Source organism: Ranitomeya variabilis, chromosome 3 (genome assembly GCF_051348905.1).
Source record: "Ranitomeya variabilis isolate aRanVar5 chromosome 3, aRanVar5.hap1, whole genome shotgun sequence".
NCBI lineage: Eukaryota > Metazoa > Chordata > Amphibia > Anura > Dendrobatidae > Ranitomeya > Ranitomeya variabilis.
Genome location: NC_135234.1, coordinates 282,980,576 through 282,998,801, shown reverse-complemented (window position 1 = coordinate 282,998,801; position 18,226 = coordinate 282,980,576). Strand labels below are relative to the sequence as shown.

The 18,226-nt window shown below is 41.5% G+C and overlaps 1 protein-coding gene across 1 annotated transcript in view; it reads left to right on the top strand.

Moving 5' to 3' along the window:
* The window catches only part of HNF1B (HNF1 homeobox B), a 294,307-nt gene that overhangs the window by 74,439 nt on the left and 201,642 nt on the right, over positions 1-18,226 (top strand). The window contains exon 4 of the mRNA XM_077295511.1: positions 6,737-6,981. Within this exon, the coding sequence (XP_077151626.1) occupies positions 6,737-6,981 (245 nt within the window). The remainder of the gene's footprint in view (positions 1-6,736; positions 6,982-18,226) is intronic.

Below are 18,226 nucleotides of genomic sequence, written 5' to 3'. Positions count from 1 at the left end.
ACAAGTTAAGACAGTTTAAACAGTGACATTAGGGGTGAGGTCCCTGCTCGCAAACTTACAATCTACAAGGAAATGGGGGGACACAATAGGTGAAAAGTGCTTGTTATTTCAGGTCTGGCAATTATAGTAAATAGAGATTTTCACATAAAGCGGCTTGATCCGGTCATCAGCCCGTGTGTTTAAGTGTAATAGTCAAGTATCAAGTGCAGTTATCGTGTGCATGGATGGTGTGGATGAATAGTAGGGTGCAGATTCAGAATAATATTTGGAAGGAGGGAACAGGGCAAAGTTAGTTTACTGAGTAGTTGATGTGGTAGGCTTGTTTGAAGAGATGGGTTTTCAAGGTGCGCTTGAATAGGTCCGGGCTAGGTATCAGCCTGATCGTCTGGGGAAGTGCATTCCAGAGAGCTGGAGCAGCACGAGAGAAGTCTTGGAGACGGAGGTGCGAGGTCATTTGTAGAATGGAGGGCACGTGTATGGCAATAGACAGAGATGAGAGAGGAGATATAAGGCGGTGCAGAACAGTGGAGAGCTTTGTGGGTGAGAGAGATGAGTTTATATTGGACCCTGTAGCGAATGGGTAGCTAGTATAATGACTGGAACAAGATAGAGGTATCAGTGAAGCGGCTGGACAGAAATATGACCCTGGCTGCCGCATTCAAGATGGATTGGAGAGGAGAAAGTTTGGTAAGAGGGAGACCGATCAGAAGAGAGTTGCAGTAGTTCAGACGAGAATGAATAAGAGCGACAGTAAGAGTCTTAGCAGTTTCAAAGGTGAGAAAAGGTCAGATTTTGGAGACGTTTTTAAGATGCAGGTGACAAGAGCAAGTGAGTGATCGGATATAGGGTGTAAAGGAAAGTTCGGTGTCGAATATGACCCCAAGACAGTGAGCATGCTGCTTGGGAGTTATGGTTGAACCCTCCAGGGTTATTTTGATGTTAGGTAGAGTGAGGTAAGTACAGGGGAGAAACACAAGAAGTTCGGTTTTGGAGAGATTTAGTTTCAGATAGAGGGGTGACATGATTAGAGACAGCAGACAGACAATCCTTGGTATTTTGAATTAGGGTAGGGGTGATGTTAGAGGAAGAAGTGTATAATTAACCCCTTTCTGACATCTGACGTACTATCCCGTCGAGGTGGGGTGGGCCCGTATGACCACCGACGGGATAGTATGTCATATGCGATCGGCCGCGCTCACGGGGGGAGCGCGGCCGATCGCGGCCGGGTGTCAGCTGCCTATCGCAGCTGACATCCGGCACTATGTGCCAGGAGCGGTCACGGACCGCCCCCGGCCTATTAACCCCCGGCACACCGCGATCAAACATGATCGCGGTGCACCGGCGGTACAGGGAAGCATCGTGCAGGGAGGGGGCTCCCTGCCAGCTTCCCTGAGACGATCGGTACAAGGTGATGTACTCACCTTGTACCAAGCGTCTTCTCCCTGCAGGCCCCGGATCCAAAATGGCCGCGGGGCTGCATCCGGGTCCTGCAGGGAGTACTTCCGGGTCAGGGTACGGAGCCGGCTGCAGAGCAGCCTGCTCCGATGAAAGTAAGATCGCCCATCTGACAGTGTGCTGTGCAAACTGTCAGGTGGGCGATCTGTGATGTCCCCCCCTGGGACAAAGTATAAAAGTAAAAAAAAAAATTTCCACAAGTGTAAAAAAAAAAAAAAAAAAAAAAATCCTAAATAAAGAAAAAAAAAATATTATTCCCATAAATACATTTCTTTATCAAAAAAAACAATAAAAGTACACATATTTGGTATCGCCGCATCCGTAATGACCCAACCTATAAAACTGTCCCACTAGTTAACCCCTTCAGTGAACACCGTAAGAAAAAAACAAAACAAAAACAAACCAAAAAACAACGCTTTATTATCATACCGCCGAGCAAAAAGTGGAATAACACGCGATCAAAAAGACGGATATAAATAACCATGGTACCACTGAAAACGTCATCTTGTCCTGCAAAAAATGAGCCGCCATACAGCATCATAAGCAAAAAAATAAAAAAGTTATAGTCCTCAGAATAAAGTGATGCCAAAATAATTATTTTTTCTATAAAATAGCTTTTATCGTATAAAAGCGCCAAAACATAAAAAAATGATATAAATGAGATATCGCTGTAATCGTACTGACCCGAAGAATAAAACTGCTTTATCAATTTTACCAAACGTGGAACGGTATAAACGCCTCCCCCAAAAGAAATTCATGAATAGCTGGTTTTTGGTCATTCTGCCTCACAAAAATCGAAATAAAAAGTGATCAAAAACTGTCACGTGTCCGAAAATGTTACCAATAAAAACGGTAACTCGTCCCGCAAAAAACAAGACCTCACATGACTCTGTGGACCAAAATATGGAAAAATTATAGGTCTCAAAATGTGGTAACGCAAAAAATATTTTTTGCAATAAAACGCGTCTTTCAGTGTGTGACGGCTGCCAATCATAAAAATCCGCTTAAAAACCCGCTATAAAAGTAAATCAAACCCCCCTTCATCACCCCCTTAGTTAGCGAAAAATAAAACATTTTAAAAAATGTATTTATTTCCATTTTCCCATTATGGCTAGGGTTAGGGTTAGAGTTAGGGTTAAGGTTAGAGTTAGGGTTAGAGTTAGGGTTAGGGCTAGGGTTAGGGTTAGGGTTAGGGTTAGGGTTAGGGTTAGGGCTAGGGTTAGGGCTAGGGTTAGAGCTAGGGTTAGGGCTAGGGTTAGAGTTAGGGCTAGGGTTAGAGCTAGGGTTAGGGCTAGGGTTAGGGTTAGAGCTAGGGGTAGGGTTAGGGCTAGGGTTGGGGCTCGGGTTGGGGCTAAAGTTAGGGTTAGGGTTGGGGCTAAAGTTAGGGTTAGGGTTGGGGCTAAAGTTAGGGTTAGGGTTTGGATTATATTTACGGTTGGGATTAGGGTTGGGATTAGAGTTAGGGGTGTGTCAGGGTTAGGGGTGTGGTTAGGGTTACTGTTGGGATTAGGGTTAGGGGTGTGTTTGGATTAGGGTTTCAGGTAGAATTGGGGTGTTTCCACTGTTTAGGCACATCAGGGGCTCTCCAAACGCGACATGGCGTCCGATCTCAATTCCAGCCAATTCTGCGTTGAAAAAGTAAAACAGTGCTCCTTCCCTTCCGAGCTCTCCTGTGCGCCCAAACAGGGGTTTACCCCAACATATGGGGTATCAGAGTACTCAGGACAAATTGTACAACAACATTTGTGGTCAAAGTTCTCTTGTTATCCTTGGGAAAATAAAAATTTGGGGGGCTAAAAATCATTTTTGTGGGAAAAAAAAAGGATTTTTTATTTTCACGGCTCTGCGTTGTAAACTGTAGTGAAATACTTGGGGGTTCAAAGTTCTCACAACACATCTAGATAAGTTCCTTAGGAGGTCTAGTTTCCAATATGGGGTCACTTGTGGGGGGTTTCTACTGTTTGGGTATATCAGGGGCTCTGTAAATGCAACGTGACGCCTGCAGACCAATCCATCTAAGTCTGCATTCCAAATGGCGCTCCTTCCTTTCCGAGCTCTGCCATGCGCCCAAACACTGGTTCTCCCTCACATATGGGGTATCAGCGTACTCAGGACAAATTGGACAACAACTTTTGGTGTCCAATTTATCCTGTTACCCTTGTGAAAATACAAAACTGGGGGCTAAAAAATCATTTTTGTGGAAAAAAAAATATTTTTTATTTGCACGGCTATGCGTTATAAACTGTAGTGAAACACTTGGGGGTTCAAAGTTCTCACAACACATCTAGATAAGTTCCTTGGGAGGTCTAGTTTCCAATATGGGGTCACTTGTGGGGGGTTTGTACTGTTTGGGTACATCAGGGGCTCTGCAAATGCAACGTGACGCCTGCAGACCAATCCATCTAAGTCTGCATTCCAAATGGCGCTCCTTCCCTTCCGAGCTCTGCCAGGCGCCCAAACAGTGGTTCCCCCCCACATTTGGGGTATCAGCTTACTCAGGACAAATTGGACAATAACTTTTAGGGTCCAAGTTATCCTGTTACCCTTGTGAAAATACAAAACTGGGGGCTAAAAAATAATTTTTGTGAAAAAAAAAAGAATTTTTATTTTCACGGCTCTGCGTTATAAACTGTAGTGAAACACTTGGGGGTTAAAAGCTCTCAAAACACATCTAGATAAGTTCCTTAAGGGGTCTACTTTCCAAAATGCTGTCACTTGTGGGGAGTTTCAATGTATAGGCACATCAGGGGCTCTCCAAACGCAACATGGCGTCCCATCTTAATTCCAGTCAATTTTGCATTGAAAAGTAAAATGGCGCTCCTTCCCTTCCGAGCTCTGCTATGCGCCCAAACAGTGGTTTACCCCCACATATGGGGTATCGTCGTACTCAGGACAAATTGCACAACAACTTTTGTGGTCTAATTTCTTCTCTTACCCTTGGGAAAATAAAAAATTGGGGGCAAAAAGATCACTTTTGTGAAAAAATATGATTTTTTATTTTTACGGCTCTGCATTATAAACTTCTGTGAAGCACTTGTTGGTTCAAAGTGCTCACCACACATCTAGATAAGTTCCTTAAGGGGTCTACTTTCCAAAATGGTGTCACTTGTGGGGGCTTTCAATGTTTAGGCACATGAGGGGCTCTCCAAACCCAACATGGCGTCCCATCTCAATTCCAGTCAATTTTGCATTGAAAAATAAAATGACGCTCCTTTCCTTCCGAGCTCTGCCATGCACCCAAACAGTGGTTTACCCCCACATATTGGGTATCATCGTACTCAGGACAAATTGTACAACAACTTTTGGGGTCCATTTTCTCCTGTTACCCTTGGTAAAATAAAACAAATTGGAGCTGAAATAAATTTTGTGTGAAAAAAAGTTAAATGTTCATTTTTATTTAAACATTCCAAAAATTCCTGTCAAACACCTGAAGGGTTAATAAACTTCTTGAATGTGGTTTTGAGCACCTTGAGGGGTGCAGTTTTTAGAATGGTGTCACACTTGGTTATTTTCTATCATATTGACCCCTCAAAATGACTTCAAATGAGATGTGGTCCCTAAAAAAAAATGGTGTTGTAAAAATGAGAAATTTCTGGTCAACTTTTAACCCTTATAACTCCCTAACAAAAAAAAATTTTGTTTCCAAAATTGTGCTGATGTAAAGTAGACATGTGGGGAATGTTACTTATTAAGTATTTTGCGTGACATATCTCTGTGATTTAAGGGCATAAAAATTCAAAGTTGGAAATTTGCGAAATTTTCTAAATTTTCACCAAATTTCCATTTTTTTCACAAATAAATGCAAGTTATATCGAATAAATTTTACCACTAACATGAAGTACAATATGTCACGAGAAAACAGTGTCAGAATCGCCAAGATCCGTTGAAGAGTTCCAGAGTTATAACCTCATAAAGGGACAGTGGTCAGAATTGTTAAAATTGGCCTGGTCATTAACGTGCAAACCACCCTTGGGGGTGAAGGGGTTAAGTGTCATCAGCATAGAGATGATACTGGAACCCAAATCTGCTGATTGTTTGTCCAATAGGGGCAGTGTATAGAGAGAAGAGGATGGGACTTAGGACTGAGCCCTGTGGAACCCCGATAGTAAGGGGACAAGGAGAGGAAGAGGAGCCGGCAAAAGATACAGTGAAGGAGCGGTCAGAGAGGTAGGAAGAGAACCAGGAGAGGGCTGTGTCCTTGAGGCCTATAGAGCGGAGCATAGTGAGGAGGAGCTGGTGATCCAGAGTGTCAAATGCGGCAGAGAGATCCAGGAGAAACAGCAGGGAGCAGTGACCTTTGGATTTAGCTGTTATTAGATCATTAGAGACTTTAGTGAGGGCAGTTTCAGTGGAGTTTTAAAGAGCGGAAACCAGATTGTAAGGGGTCGAGAAGAGAGTTATCCGAGAGATAGCGGATTAGACAGGAGTTGACCAAGCGTTCCAGGAGATTAGAGATGAAGGAAAGGTCAGACAGGTCTGTAGGGGCTCCTCCACCGGTGGGACCCTCTCCTATCCGCCTCCCTTAATCTTGGTAAGCATGGCACTTCTGTTTATTACTGCGGTGTGGCGGGCTTTTATATAAATATACAGGGCACTGGCCCTTAGACTGTTTTCCTATATAGCCACACAGCAGTGCTTCTATACCATGCGCTTTGTGCCTCCCATTTTCTTAGCACTTTATATGATACTGGCACTTACCATTTTCCATCTTGTATCTGTGCCTATTTACAGTTATTACATGTAGTGCTTTGGGGTGGCGGACAGATAGAGCAGTTCCTTTTTTGTTCCCTCTCTTGTATTGTCGTGGTATCTCTATTATTCTGTTTTTGCTTTATGTCCTACATTTTAATAATAAAATTTTGTATATTTGTACTCTAGGCTCCCTGTTTCTCCTTTTTATACAAGGTCTGTAGTTAGCAGTGCAGTTCTGGTCCAGGGATGGCTTTTTAAGTAAAGGGGTTATGATGGCATGTTTAAATGAGGAGGGAAAGATACCCGAAGAAAGAGAGAGGTTAAATATTTTTGTCAGGTGAGTAGTGACCACTGGTGAGAGAGACTGCAGGAGATGTGAAAGAATGGGGTCACTGTTGCAGGTTGTAGGCCGAGCAGAATAAATAAATACACATATCTAATACTTAACACACTTTTAATTTGTGTTTGTCCAAATGGTTGGCAAGTACCACAGAGGAAAGTACCACAGAGGATCCAAAATAGTACCATAGAGGAAAACATTTCTTCTTATCTTTTTTTTCTTATCATACTTGTGATTTATGTTTTACAGAGCAGAATGTCTACAACGAGGAGTATCACCATCAAAGGCTCATGGCCTGGGATCAAATTTAGTGACAGAAGTTCGTGTTTACAATTGGTTTGCAAACAGGCGGAAAGAAGAAGCTTTTCGACAGAAATTAGCCATGGATGCCTATAGTACAGGGTCATCGCATCCACACAATATGAATCCACTTATGTCACATGGGTCTCCACATCACACACAGTCAAGTTCTTCTCCACCGAGCAAATTGCAAGGTAAGAAAATAAGTAAGTTCTGTGCAAATTTATGTTAAGGATTATAGAGCTGACGGACAAGATTGCTTAGACCCATAACATTGATCCAAACTTGGTAAAACTCAAGGGGGTCTACATTCATTTACATCTTCCACTTTTATGTTTTTTTAAAATATGCAAGTTACAAAATGGAACATCTGTATATAGTTTGTTTTGGGGGAAGTGCTTCTTGTCTAATATGTATATTTGTTTAACCTTTTAAGTGCTGCTGCACATAAATTCTATTATGGCATGCAGCCACTTCCAGGGGGCCTTAGTGATTCACATTGCAAACTTTGCATTGGAATGTGTATGATGTTATGGATTGGACCAGGAAGTCTGAATGTTTAAAGGGAACCTGTCAGCTGAATTTGGCGGGACAGGTTTGCGGTCATATGGGCGGGGTTTTCGGGTGTTTGATTCACCCTTTCCTTACCCGCTGGCTGCATGCTGGCCGCAATATTGGATTGAAGTTCATCCTGTGTCCTCCGTAGTACACGCTTGCGCAAGGCAATATTGCCTTGTGCAGGCATGTACTACGGAGGACACAGCATGAACTTCAATTCAATATTGCGGCCAGCATGCAGCCAGCGGGTAAGGAAAGGGTGAATCAAACACCCAAAAACCCCGCCCATATGACCGCAAACCTGTCCCGCCAAATTCAGCTGACAGGTTTCCTTTAAACAACTTAGTTTTCTGCACCAGTAATTGGGATTTTTTTAAGGGAACCTGCAATGCGCAAAAATACTATTTACATGCATATATAGGGTTAATCTAGACGTAAATAGTGTTAAAATTCTACCTGGCTGCCTTAATGATAGTAGGGCTACTTGGAGGAAATTAGTTTATATCTTCCTGAGAGATATTTGCTTTCAGTCATAGTGGCAAGCACAGAGCGATTATGGTCACTGCTCACAATATTATTATTACTTATTTATACAGCAGCATTGATTCCATGGTGCTGTACATGAGGGGGTTACATACAAATTACAGATATCACTTAGAGTAAACAAACTAACAATGACTGACTGATACAGAGGGAAGAAGACCCTGCCCTTGTGGGCTTACATTCTACTGGATGGTGGGGAAGGAGACAGTAGGTTGGAGGGTTGCAGGAGCTCTGGTGTTGGTGAGGCAATACTATGAGAAGCAGCAGTAATCACTTCCTGACACTTTTTTATGACAGCACGTTCTAAGCATGTATGTGCACAGTGAGCTGTCAGTCAAACTGCCAAGGATTGATTACTGCCACCACTTGGATGACTGTAACCCTCTGTGCACACCCCTATGACTGAAAGCAAGCGACACCTTGAAGGATATAAGTTTATTTCCTCACGGTTGCCATGCTTTTCGTAAGGTGGTCAGGCAGGATTTTAATGCTATTCACCTGCAGATTAACCTTATGCCTTCAGCTAAATAGCATTTTTGCACATGACGGGGTCCCTTTAAGGAAATGATGTTGCTATCTGGTCTATTGCAGCATGTAGAGACTTGCACTGTGAAAGAAAAGCTTATGGTAGAAATTAAGATGTTGATAAAACTTCGCAATGATTAATGGGTAATTGACTTTAATTTAAACTTAACCTGTCAGCATGATTTTGCAAGTTAACACTAACTTACATAATCATACTGACAGGTTCTCTTTAACCATACTGTCTAAAGATGGGTAATGTCTTATCGAATAGTAGAATGACCATACCGTATATTCCACCAATACATCAGTGCAGATTCTTGTGTTGATACCATGTAAATGCTTATTTATTTTTCAATCATTTTTGTATGGTCATTAATTTGCTTAGTTAGATATATGAGAAGCATCACACTTCAAACGAGTATGTAAAAATGTCTGTAGCCAGTCAGCAAAGAATTCAGTATGAATTTAAACTTCACTTCATTCATTATTCTTTGAAGTAAATATTATGTTCATCAATGTCAAATATAGTTGTGTTCTGTGAAACGAGAAATCTTGAATGAATGCAAATTGGGAGTGGATGACATGATTATGAGTGATTTGCACCTCTTTCTACACATATGCACATTGTTGTACTCATTAAATAACTCTTCTAAAAGTCCATGTACTTGAGCCTATCTGCTAGAGATTTGTGTCTATAAAACAAATGCTCAGACATTTCCTCAAGGCTCTTTAGAAGTGCTAATGAGAACCTACCTTAACCCTTCCTTGGGAATTGACTTGGCCATGGCTAGATCTTCATAAAGTCCTCTTTCTGAGTCCACAATTGAAACTGAGTGTCTCATAATAATGTGCATTCTAAAGAGTGTTAAAATAGGTAGCATGTTCTTATTTATATCTGTTTTTAAGGGGACTTTTATCAAACTCAACTGTTTAGACATTGCATCAGTTAGCACATAATTCGGTCACAATTAGTGTTGAGCATTCCGATACCGCAAGTATCGGGTATCGGCCGATACTTGCGGGTATCGGAATTCCGATACCGAGATCCGATACTTTTGTGGTATCGGGTATCGGTATCGAAACAACATTAATGTAAAAATGTGTAAAAGAGAGAATTAAAATAAAAAAATATTGCTATACTCACCTCTCCGACGCAGCCTGGACCTCAGCGAGAGAACCGGCAGCGTTGTTTGCTTAAAATTCTCGCTTTTCCTTCCTTACGTGAAGTCCCGGCTTGTGATTGGTCGCGTGCCGCCCATGTGGCCGCGACGCGACCAATCACAGCAAGCCGTGACGTAATTTTAGGTCCTTCAGGATTTTAAAATTACGTTCTGGCTTGTGATTGGTTGCGTCGCGGTCACATGGGCGACGCGACCAATCACAAGCCGTGACGTCAGGGGAGGCTGGACACGCGCGCATTTTAAAATTGACCGCGACGCGACCAATCACAAGACAGAACATGGGCAGCACGCGACCAATCACAAGCCGGGACTTCACGTAAGGAAGGAAAAGCGCGAATTTTAAGCAAACAACGCTGCCGGTTCCCTCGGTGAGGTCCAGGCTGCGTCGGAGAGGTGAGTATAGCAATATTTTTTATTTTAATTCTTTCTTTTACACATTAATATGGATCCCAGGGCCTGAAGGAGAGTTTCCTCTCCTTCAGACCCTGGGAACCATCAGGAATACCGTCCGATACTTGAGTCCCATTGACTTGTATTGGTATCGGGTATCGGTATCGGATTGGATCCGATACTTTGCCGGTATCGGCCGATACCGATACTTTCAAGTATCGGACGGTATCGCTCAACACTAGTCACAATGTATTAATGAGACAGTACAGACATGAAGGCGCAATAATTTATCAAATACAATTCTGCATGTACACCTTTATAATTTCTATAAAAGAGCATTATCCTGATGATGTGTGGCTTCTGTCCTACTGATATTTAAAATTTGAGGAAGGAATGGATTATTAATTCTCACCTAAGTTTCTGTTGCATACACTGTGTGAAGAATTATTAGGCAATTTATATTTTTGATTAGTAATTTTGTGATTGACCAACTACATTGCTGTCAGTCAATCTAACAGGTTAATAAAACTGAAACCTGAATATTTTGAGAAAGTGAGGTTTTGTCTAGGGAGGATATCTATGTGTGCATAATTATTGGGCAAGTATTAGGCTGATGCATTATTATTCAACTATATGAAAAACATAAATGTTCCCATCTCAATGGTTTATTTTTATTTGTTAAAGTGAGGATAACTAAGCAACTCAAAATGTCCAAAAATACTCTTCTTTCATTTTAAAAAAGAGCAATATATACATGCATGGAGTTTGTCAGTTTCTTAATCTGTTGAAGATTTATTTATATATTTTACACATTTATATAGTGACATCATATTTAGCAGCTCTTTACATATTATCAGCACTATCCCCATTGGGGCTCACAATCTAGATGTCTTTCAGTATGCCTTTGGAGTGTGACAAGAAATCAGAGTACCAATAGCTGCAAGGCTACAGTGCCAACCACTGAGCCATTGTGCTGACCATCATATTTTTTGGTAGCACCAACCACATCCTCGGAGACACTGTTCAAAGAGGTGTACTATTTTCCTTCTCTATAAATCTCCCCTTTAAGAAGAGGGGCCCAATAGTTCTTAATAGGATTTAGATCAGGTAAGGAAGTGGGGAATGTCCTTATTCTTTCATCCTTAAGGCCTTTACAGGCTAGCCAAGCAGTGAAGTACTTTGATGCATGCGATGGAGCATTGTCCTACAAAAAAAAAATCATGGTTTTCTTGAAAGATTCAAACTTTCCTGTACCACTTGCTTAAAGAAAGTGTCTTTTAATAACTGGCAGTAAGTTTGGGAGTTCATTTTTAGTAATACCAGCCCATAGCAGTACCCCACTTCCATTTTGCTGGCATGAGTTGTAGTGGAGGTTTCTGCCTAATACTGTTTCAGCCACAGGTCCATCCATCTGGTCCGACAAGAGTCACTCTCATCTCATCAGTCCATAAAACCTTTGAAAAATTTGTCTTCAGATATTTCTTGGCCTAGCCTTAACGTTTTGTCTTCTTTTGCCTTTGTTTTTAGCGGTGGTCCTTTTTCAGCCTTCCTTACCTCGACCATGTCTCTGTACACTGAACATCTTGTGCTTCCATGGAGGTTGGTAACCATAAGAAAGAAAAAAGAGCTTACAATTCCCAAATGTAACTATTGATATAAGATAAGTAACAAATTCCATAAGAACATTTTTTAGAAAAATGTATACAAAGCTTTATTAGCACATCAATACAAAAAACAAGCAAATAAGTACACACAATAAAACCCCAAATTACTGGACAGGTAAGTTATATGACGATGCAAACAGGCAGAGGCAGGCTATCCATAACACAAGGGTACTCTACCAATGACACCATATACTATTGTTAGAAAAATATATATACATATGAGTACCCCAGCAAAAAAGTATACAAATGGGTGAGCTGCATATAGTAACAACCAGCCTATTCCTTATTCTATACGTATAGTGTGTTATAATACCCACAATACCGACCCGTAACGTATAAGAAAGTATAGCAGAGAAGGGCTAGATGCTGAATAAAGTAATATCTCACCCATTGGACAGCACTGGGCACTGCTCGGATACCCCAACACGTGTTTCGCTGCCGCTTCTTCAGGGGCACTGCCCCTTATGGCATTTGTTACTTATCTTATATCAATAGTTACATTTGGGAATTGTAAGTTCTTTTTTCTTTCTTATGGTTACCATATTGCTCTTTAAAGAGTATTTCCTATTAATATGGTCTTTTCATGTTATCAGTTCTGGCATGTGTATATACTCCATGGAGGTTGTAGTTTTGGAATATGACAGCACTGGAGGATAATGGGTTCCTGGAAAATAGATGAAGGATAATGGGTTCCTGGTCGCTTAAACTTTAATTGGTCTCAAATCTTTGTCAGCGAATGGGCAACTTTTATTCTCAACGTGTTTTTTGCGACCTTGTTGACAATTTGCAGTCAAACATTTGTTAGTTCTGTTATTACACCCCAATATCTTAGCAATTTTAAGAGTGCTGCATTTCTCTGTAAGACTTGTAACAATTTTTGAGTTAAAAAATCAGTTAACCCCTTAGTGACAGAGCCAATTTGCTGCCTAATGACCAAACCAATTTTTACAATTCTGACCTACAGTATGTCACTTTATGTGGTTAGAACTCTGGAACACTTCAACTGATCCCACTGATTCTGAGAATGTTTTTTCGTGACAAATTGTACTTCATGTTAGTGGTAAAATGTAATAGATATGACTTGCATTAATTTATGAAAAAAATGGAAATATGGCGGAAATTTAGAAAATATTGCTATTTTCCAACTTTGAATTTGTATGTCCTTAAATCAGAGAGTGGTGTCACACAAAATACTAATGATAAATAACATTTCCCACATGTCCACTTTGCATCAGCACAATTTTGGAAGCAACATTTTTTTTGTTAGGACGTTATAAGGGTTAAATTTGACCAGCGATTTCTCATTTTTCCAACAAAATTTAGAAAACCATTTTTTTAGGGACCACCTCACATTTGAAGTGACTTTGGGGGGTCAATATGACAGAAAATACACAAAACTGACACCATTCTAAAAACTGCACCCCTCAAGGTGGTCAAAACCACATTTAAGAAGCTTATTAACCCTTCAGGTGCGTCACGAGAACTAAAGCAATGTGGAAAGAAAAAATGAACATTTTACTTTTTTCACAAAAAATTTACTTTGGAACTAATTTTTTGTTATTTTCACAAGGGTATCAGGAGAAAATGGACCACAAAATTTGCTTTGCAATTTCTCTTGAGTACGTTGATACCCCATATGTGGGGGAAAGCCACTGTTTGGGTGCATGGCATGGATCAGAAGGGGGGCAGCACCATTTGACTTTTTGAACGCAAAATTGGCTGGAATTAATGATAGCGCCATGTTGTCTTTGGAAACCCCCAGATGTACCTAAACAGTGGAACCCCCCAATTCTAACTCCAACTCTAACCCCAACACACCCCTAACCCTAATCCCAACCCTAACCACAACCCTAACCCCAACTCACCTCTAACCCTAAACCCAACCCTAACCACAACCCTAACCACAACACACCCCTAACCCTAATCCCAACCCTAGCGATAACCCGAACCACAAACCTAATCCCAACCCTAATGATAACCCTAACCACAAACCTAACCCCAACACCCCTAACCCTAATCCCAACCCTAACCACAAGCCTAACCCTAACACACCCCTAACCCTAGTCCCTATCCTTAATCCTAGCCCTAACCTTACCCTAACCCTAGCCGAAACCCTAGCCCTTACAATATCTTTAGCCCAACTCACTTTAGCCCAACTCTAACCCTAATGGAAAAATGGAAATATTTTTTTTTATTTCATTATTTTTCTCTATCTTAGGGGGTGATTAAAGTGGGTTTTATTTACTATTTTTTTTGTTTTGATCACTGTGATAGTGTCTATCACAGTAATCAAAATGAACCAATAGGAAAATTTTCCTATTGTTGCCGGGTGCCGGCCGGCAGATCTCGGTGGGCACACTGCGCATGTGCCTGCCATTTTCTTCCGGAATGAGATGCCGGGGGACATCACAGGTGGGGATTCCTGGAAACCAGAGGTACGGGGGGGGGAGGGGGTGCGATCACATCAGAGGAGAGAGAAATTAAATGGAGAATCAGACTTTTTCTTCTTTTTGCGGTCGTAGTTATACCGTTAATAAAGGCGATTGCATCACCAGGGTCTGTAAAAACCAACACGAATCATGTTCTCTGTGGTCTCAGCTACCCTCAGGGGCGCTATACAATTTTTCTTCAGCGCCATTAATTAACAGGACTGTGGTTTAAAGGGCACCTGTCACCCCGTTTTTTCAGTATGAGATAAAAATACTGTTAAATAGGGCCTGAGCTGTGCATTACAACAGTGTATTTTGTGGACCCCGATTCCCCACCTATGCTGCCAAAATACGTTACCAAAGTAGCCGTTTTCGCCTGTCATTCAGGCTGGTCTGGTCAAAAGGGCGTGGTGTCTTCCCCCAGATCTTGCTTAGTTTTCCGTTGGTGGCGTAGTGGTTTGCGCATGCCCAAGGTCCCGAATCCACTGCACAGGGGAGTTAAAAGAGCGCGATGTGCACTATTTCATTGGTGATCGGTGGGGGCGGCCATCTTCCTTTGGCCGCGCGTGCGCAGAAGCGGCGCTCTGCTGGCCGCGGCTTCAGGAAAATGGCCGCGGGATGCCGCGCGTGCGCAGATGGAGATCGCGGCGGCCATTTTCCTGAAGCAGAGTTCGCATCTCGGCTTCAGGAAAATGGCCGCCGCAGTGGATTCGGGACCTTGGGCATGCGCAAACCACTACGCCACCAACGGAAAACTAAGCAAGATCTGGGGGAAGACACCACGCCTTTTTGACCAGACCAGCCTGATTGACAGGCGAAAACGGCTACTTTGGTAACGTATTTTGGCAGCATAGGTGGGGAATCGGGGTCCACAAAATACACTGCTGTAATGCACAGCTCAGGCCCTATTTAACAGTATTTTTATCTCATACTGAAAAAACGGGGTGACAGGTGCCCTTTAAGTACCCTTAATTGCTGCTGTCAAATGGCGTATCGGTGGTCGTTAACGGGTTAAATCTCTTTTTGGCCCATTTTTCCTGAGGAAAAGAAGCCATGCAATTATTCTGGACACCTTGATAAAGGGTGTTGATATCCTTAGACCACACTCCCTTATTACACAAATATACATCACTTGATATACTTCAAGCTGTATAAATAGTTTTGAAAAAGCTTGTCATTGCAATGTATAAGAATTTAAATGTCAGATTGATGTTGCTTGAAATCAGAGACGACATCTCAGAAATTTAAATAACACATTTGTATCAACATATTTATGTTGGTCAGTGACTGAATTCTAACATACTGTAATTCAATGTTAATTTCAATTTTTGTCAGATTTTGAGAGTTATTTTCTTTTAGTTTATGATTGGTACATAATGGCCATTTACACCTAGTAATATATTTATATAGCATCTTTAGTACACTTACCATTTGTGGTTTACCAATACCTCCCATGATACATTTGCTGTATATTGTATCCATAGTATTGGTTATTTTCCTAGATAGAATATATCTCTGTCCCATTGTTGTATGTCTAGCTGATAAGATTCCTGTCTTGGAGACCACAAAAAGTAAAATGAAAAGTCGCAGGAGGTATCGTATGATAGCATCCATTGTTGTCTACCTGTAATCTTAACACCAACCAACTCAAAAGTCAAACAAAAGAAAGCTGACTTTGACAAGCACAAAGGTTAGCAAAGGGTCAGGGCAGGGTTAAAACTCACATCTCTCTTTCTATAGAGCACCCCCATTTATTCAAACATTTGTGTGCTAATTTAACTTCTCTACTCCAAGGTGGGCTTTCAATTAAATGTAAATGAGGATGACAAATGAGGTGAACAAATGTGGAACATTAGTATAATAGATTCATGAATCTTGTAATTGATAATATTGAATAAAAATTGAGAGTATCATTCCTACATTGTTCTCCTGTCTATAATCAGAATTACTTGCAAATGTAAAATTTTGATTTATGGGTGGTCATACACCTTAGATATCTGTTGGCTGAATGCATTGTTTAGCCATAAGCTTTCTCTCACATAGTGTTTGTGTTTTCAATGTGGAGATGGTACTAAGCCACAACTAGAAACATTGGTGTGGCAGGAAGAAAGAAAAAATCAGGTGTCAAAATTCAATATACTTCTTCTCTCACCCAATATCATTCCTCATGGGAGAGTTGGGAGGCTCTCTTCATAATAAGGTGAAGTGAATAATAAACCTTCTATATACGAGACATCATATTTCTTTATGCAAATTCAATGTCGCAGGGATACAGCAACAGAGAGGGGTCAGAAGATTGCGGTGTATCATTTCACGAACTCCTACACTGGTTAGAAGTACTTCACCATCTTATTAAACAGTGCAGGGTTTTTCCTTGCAAAAGTTAATATGTTTGGCTGAAGATCTTGGAGCTTTCCTACCTGGATTGCCTCAACTGTTCAGTGTTGGCCACTCCCCCTGCTATATATGCCCGCCTCTGGCACTTAGGAATTGCCAATGTTAGCTCTTGCTGCCTGGTTACGACTTGTAGGCAGGGCCGGACTGGCCATCGGGCTTTTGATAACATGATAACATTGTCTCCCATGTACAGCATGATACCCTACATAGCCTCCCATATACAGCATGAGAGCCTGCATAGCCTTCCATATATAGCATGAGCACCCACTTAGCATCCCATATATATAGCATGAGGCCCCACATAGCCTCCCATTTATAGCATGAGTCCCCATATAGCCTCCATTGTATAGCAGAAGCCCTCATATAGCCTTCCATACGTAGCATGAGCCCTCACATAGCTTCCTATACACAATGTGAGCCCCACATAGCCTCTTATATACAGTAGGAGATGCACAAAGCCTTCTATATACTGTATGAGCCCAATATAGCCTCATATACATTACGAGCCCCACATACCCTCCTTTATACAGTGTGAGCCCCACGCAGCCTCCTATAGACAGTGTGAGCCCCACATAGACTCCGATGTATAGTATGAATTCACACATAGCCTACTATATACAGCATGAGCCCCATATATCCTCTCTATATACATTCAAACATCCCATACACATGAGAAAAAACACCACACTCACCTCTCTCCCATCCCTGCGTTCTGCCTCTGCTCCTGTCTCCTCTGCACTGACTCATCACAGTGCACAGCTGACGCAATCAAATTATGTCATCACATCAGCTGTCTGACATGCTGATTGGTAGAAGAAGCGGTCAGTGGCACCTCCTCCACCAATGTATTCACCTCTATCTGCATCCTGTGGATGCATATAGAGGTGAAGGTGGCGGCGGATGGGAGGCAGGCAGTGAACATGGTGCAGCTTTTTGGCCTCCAATCCGAAGGCCGGACTGGAGCTGCCAGCGGGCTGGAAGCAGCATGTGGTGCGCAGTTTGCTCACCCTTGCCCTACATCATTTTTTTTATTACACACATCCAAAGACATATCAAACATAAATTGGGACCTTCAAGTCAACAATAATTCCCATAGTTTATTTAAGGTGGGGTGTGTTAAGAATACATACAACCTAAAAAGTGGATACAAAGTATCCAAACATACCACTGAAAGGAAATACACTATGTTCCAAATTATTATGCAAATTACATTTTTATCCGATTTTCCTAAATGGTTGGTGCAAATGACAGTCAGTGTAATAAAAGTCATCACCCGTTCGATTATACATCGAATTTTATTGAAGAAACCTCCCAATGATAACAGTATAATCTCCAAAATGAATAAAAACTCAAAATGCACTGTTCCAAATTATTATGCACAGTAGAATTTCTATACATTTGATATGTTTTAAAGAACTGAAAATGCTCATTTGTGGAATTTGCAGCATTAGGAGGTCACATTCACTGAACAAAAAAGCTATTTAATGCCAAAACATCCCAACAGGCCAAGTTACATGTTAACATAGGACCCTTCTTTGATGTCACCTTCACAATTCTTGCATCCATTGAACTTGTGAGTTTTTGGAGAGTTTCTGCTTGTATTTCTTTGCATGAAGTTGGAATAGCCTCCCAGAGCTGCTGTTTGGATGTGATCTGCCTCCCACCCTCATAGATCTTTTGCTTGATGATCCTCTAAAGGTTCTCTATAGGGTTGAGGTCAGGGGAAGATGGTGGCCACACCATGAGTTTATC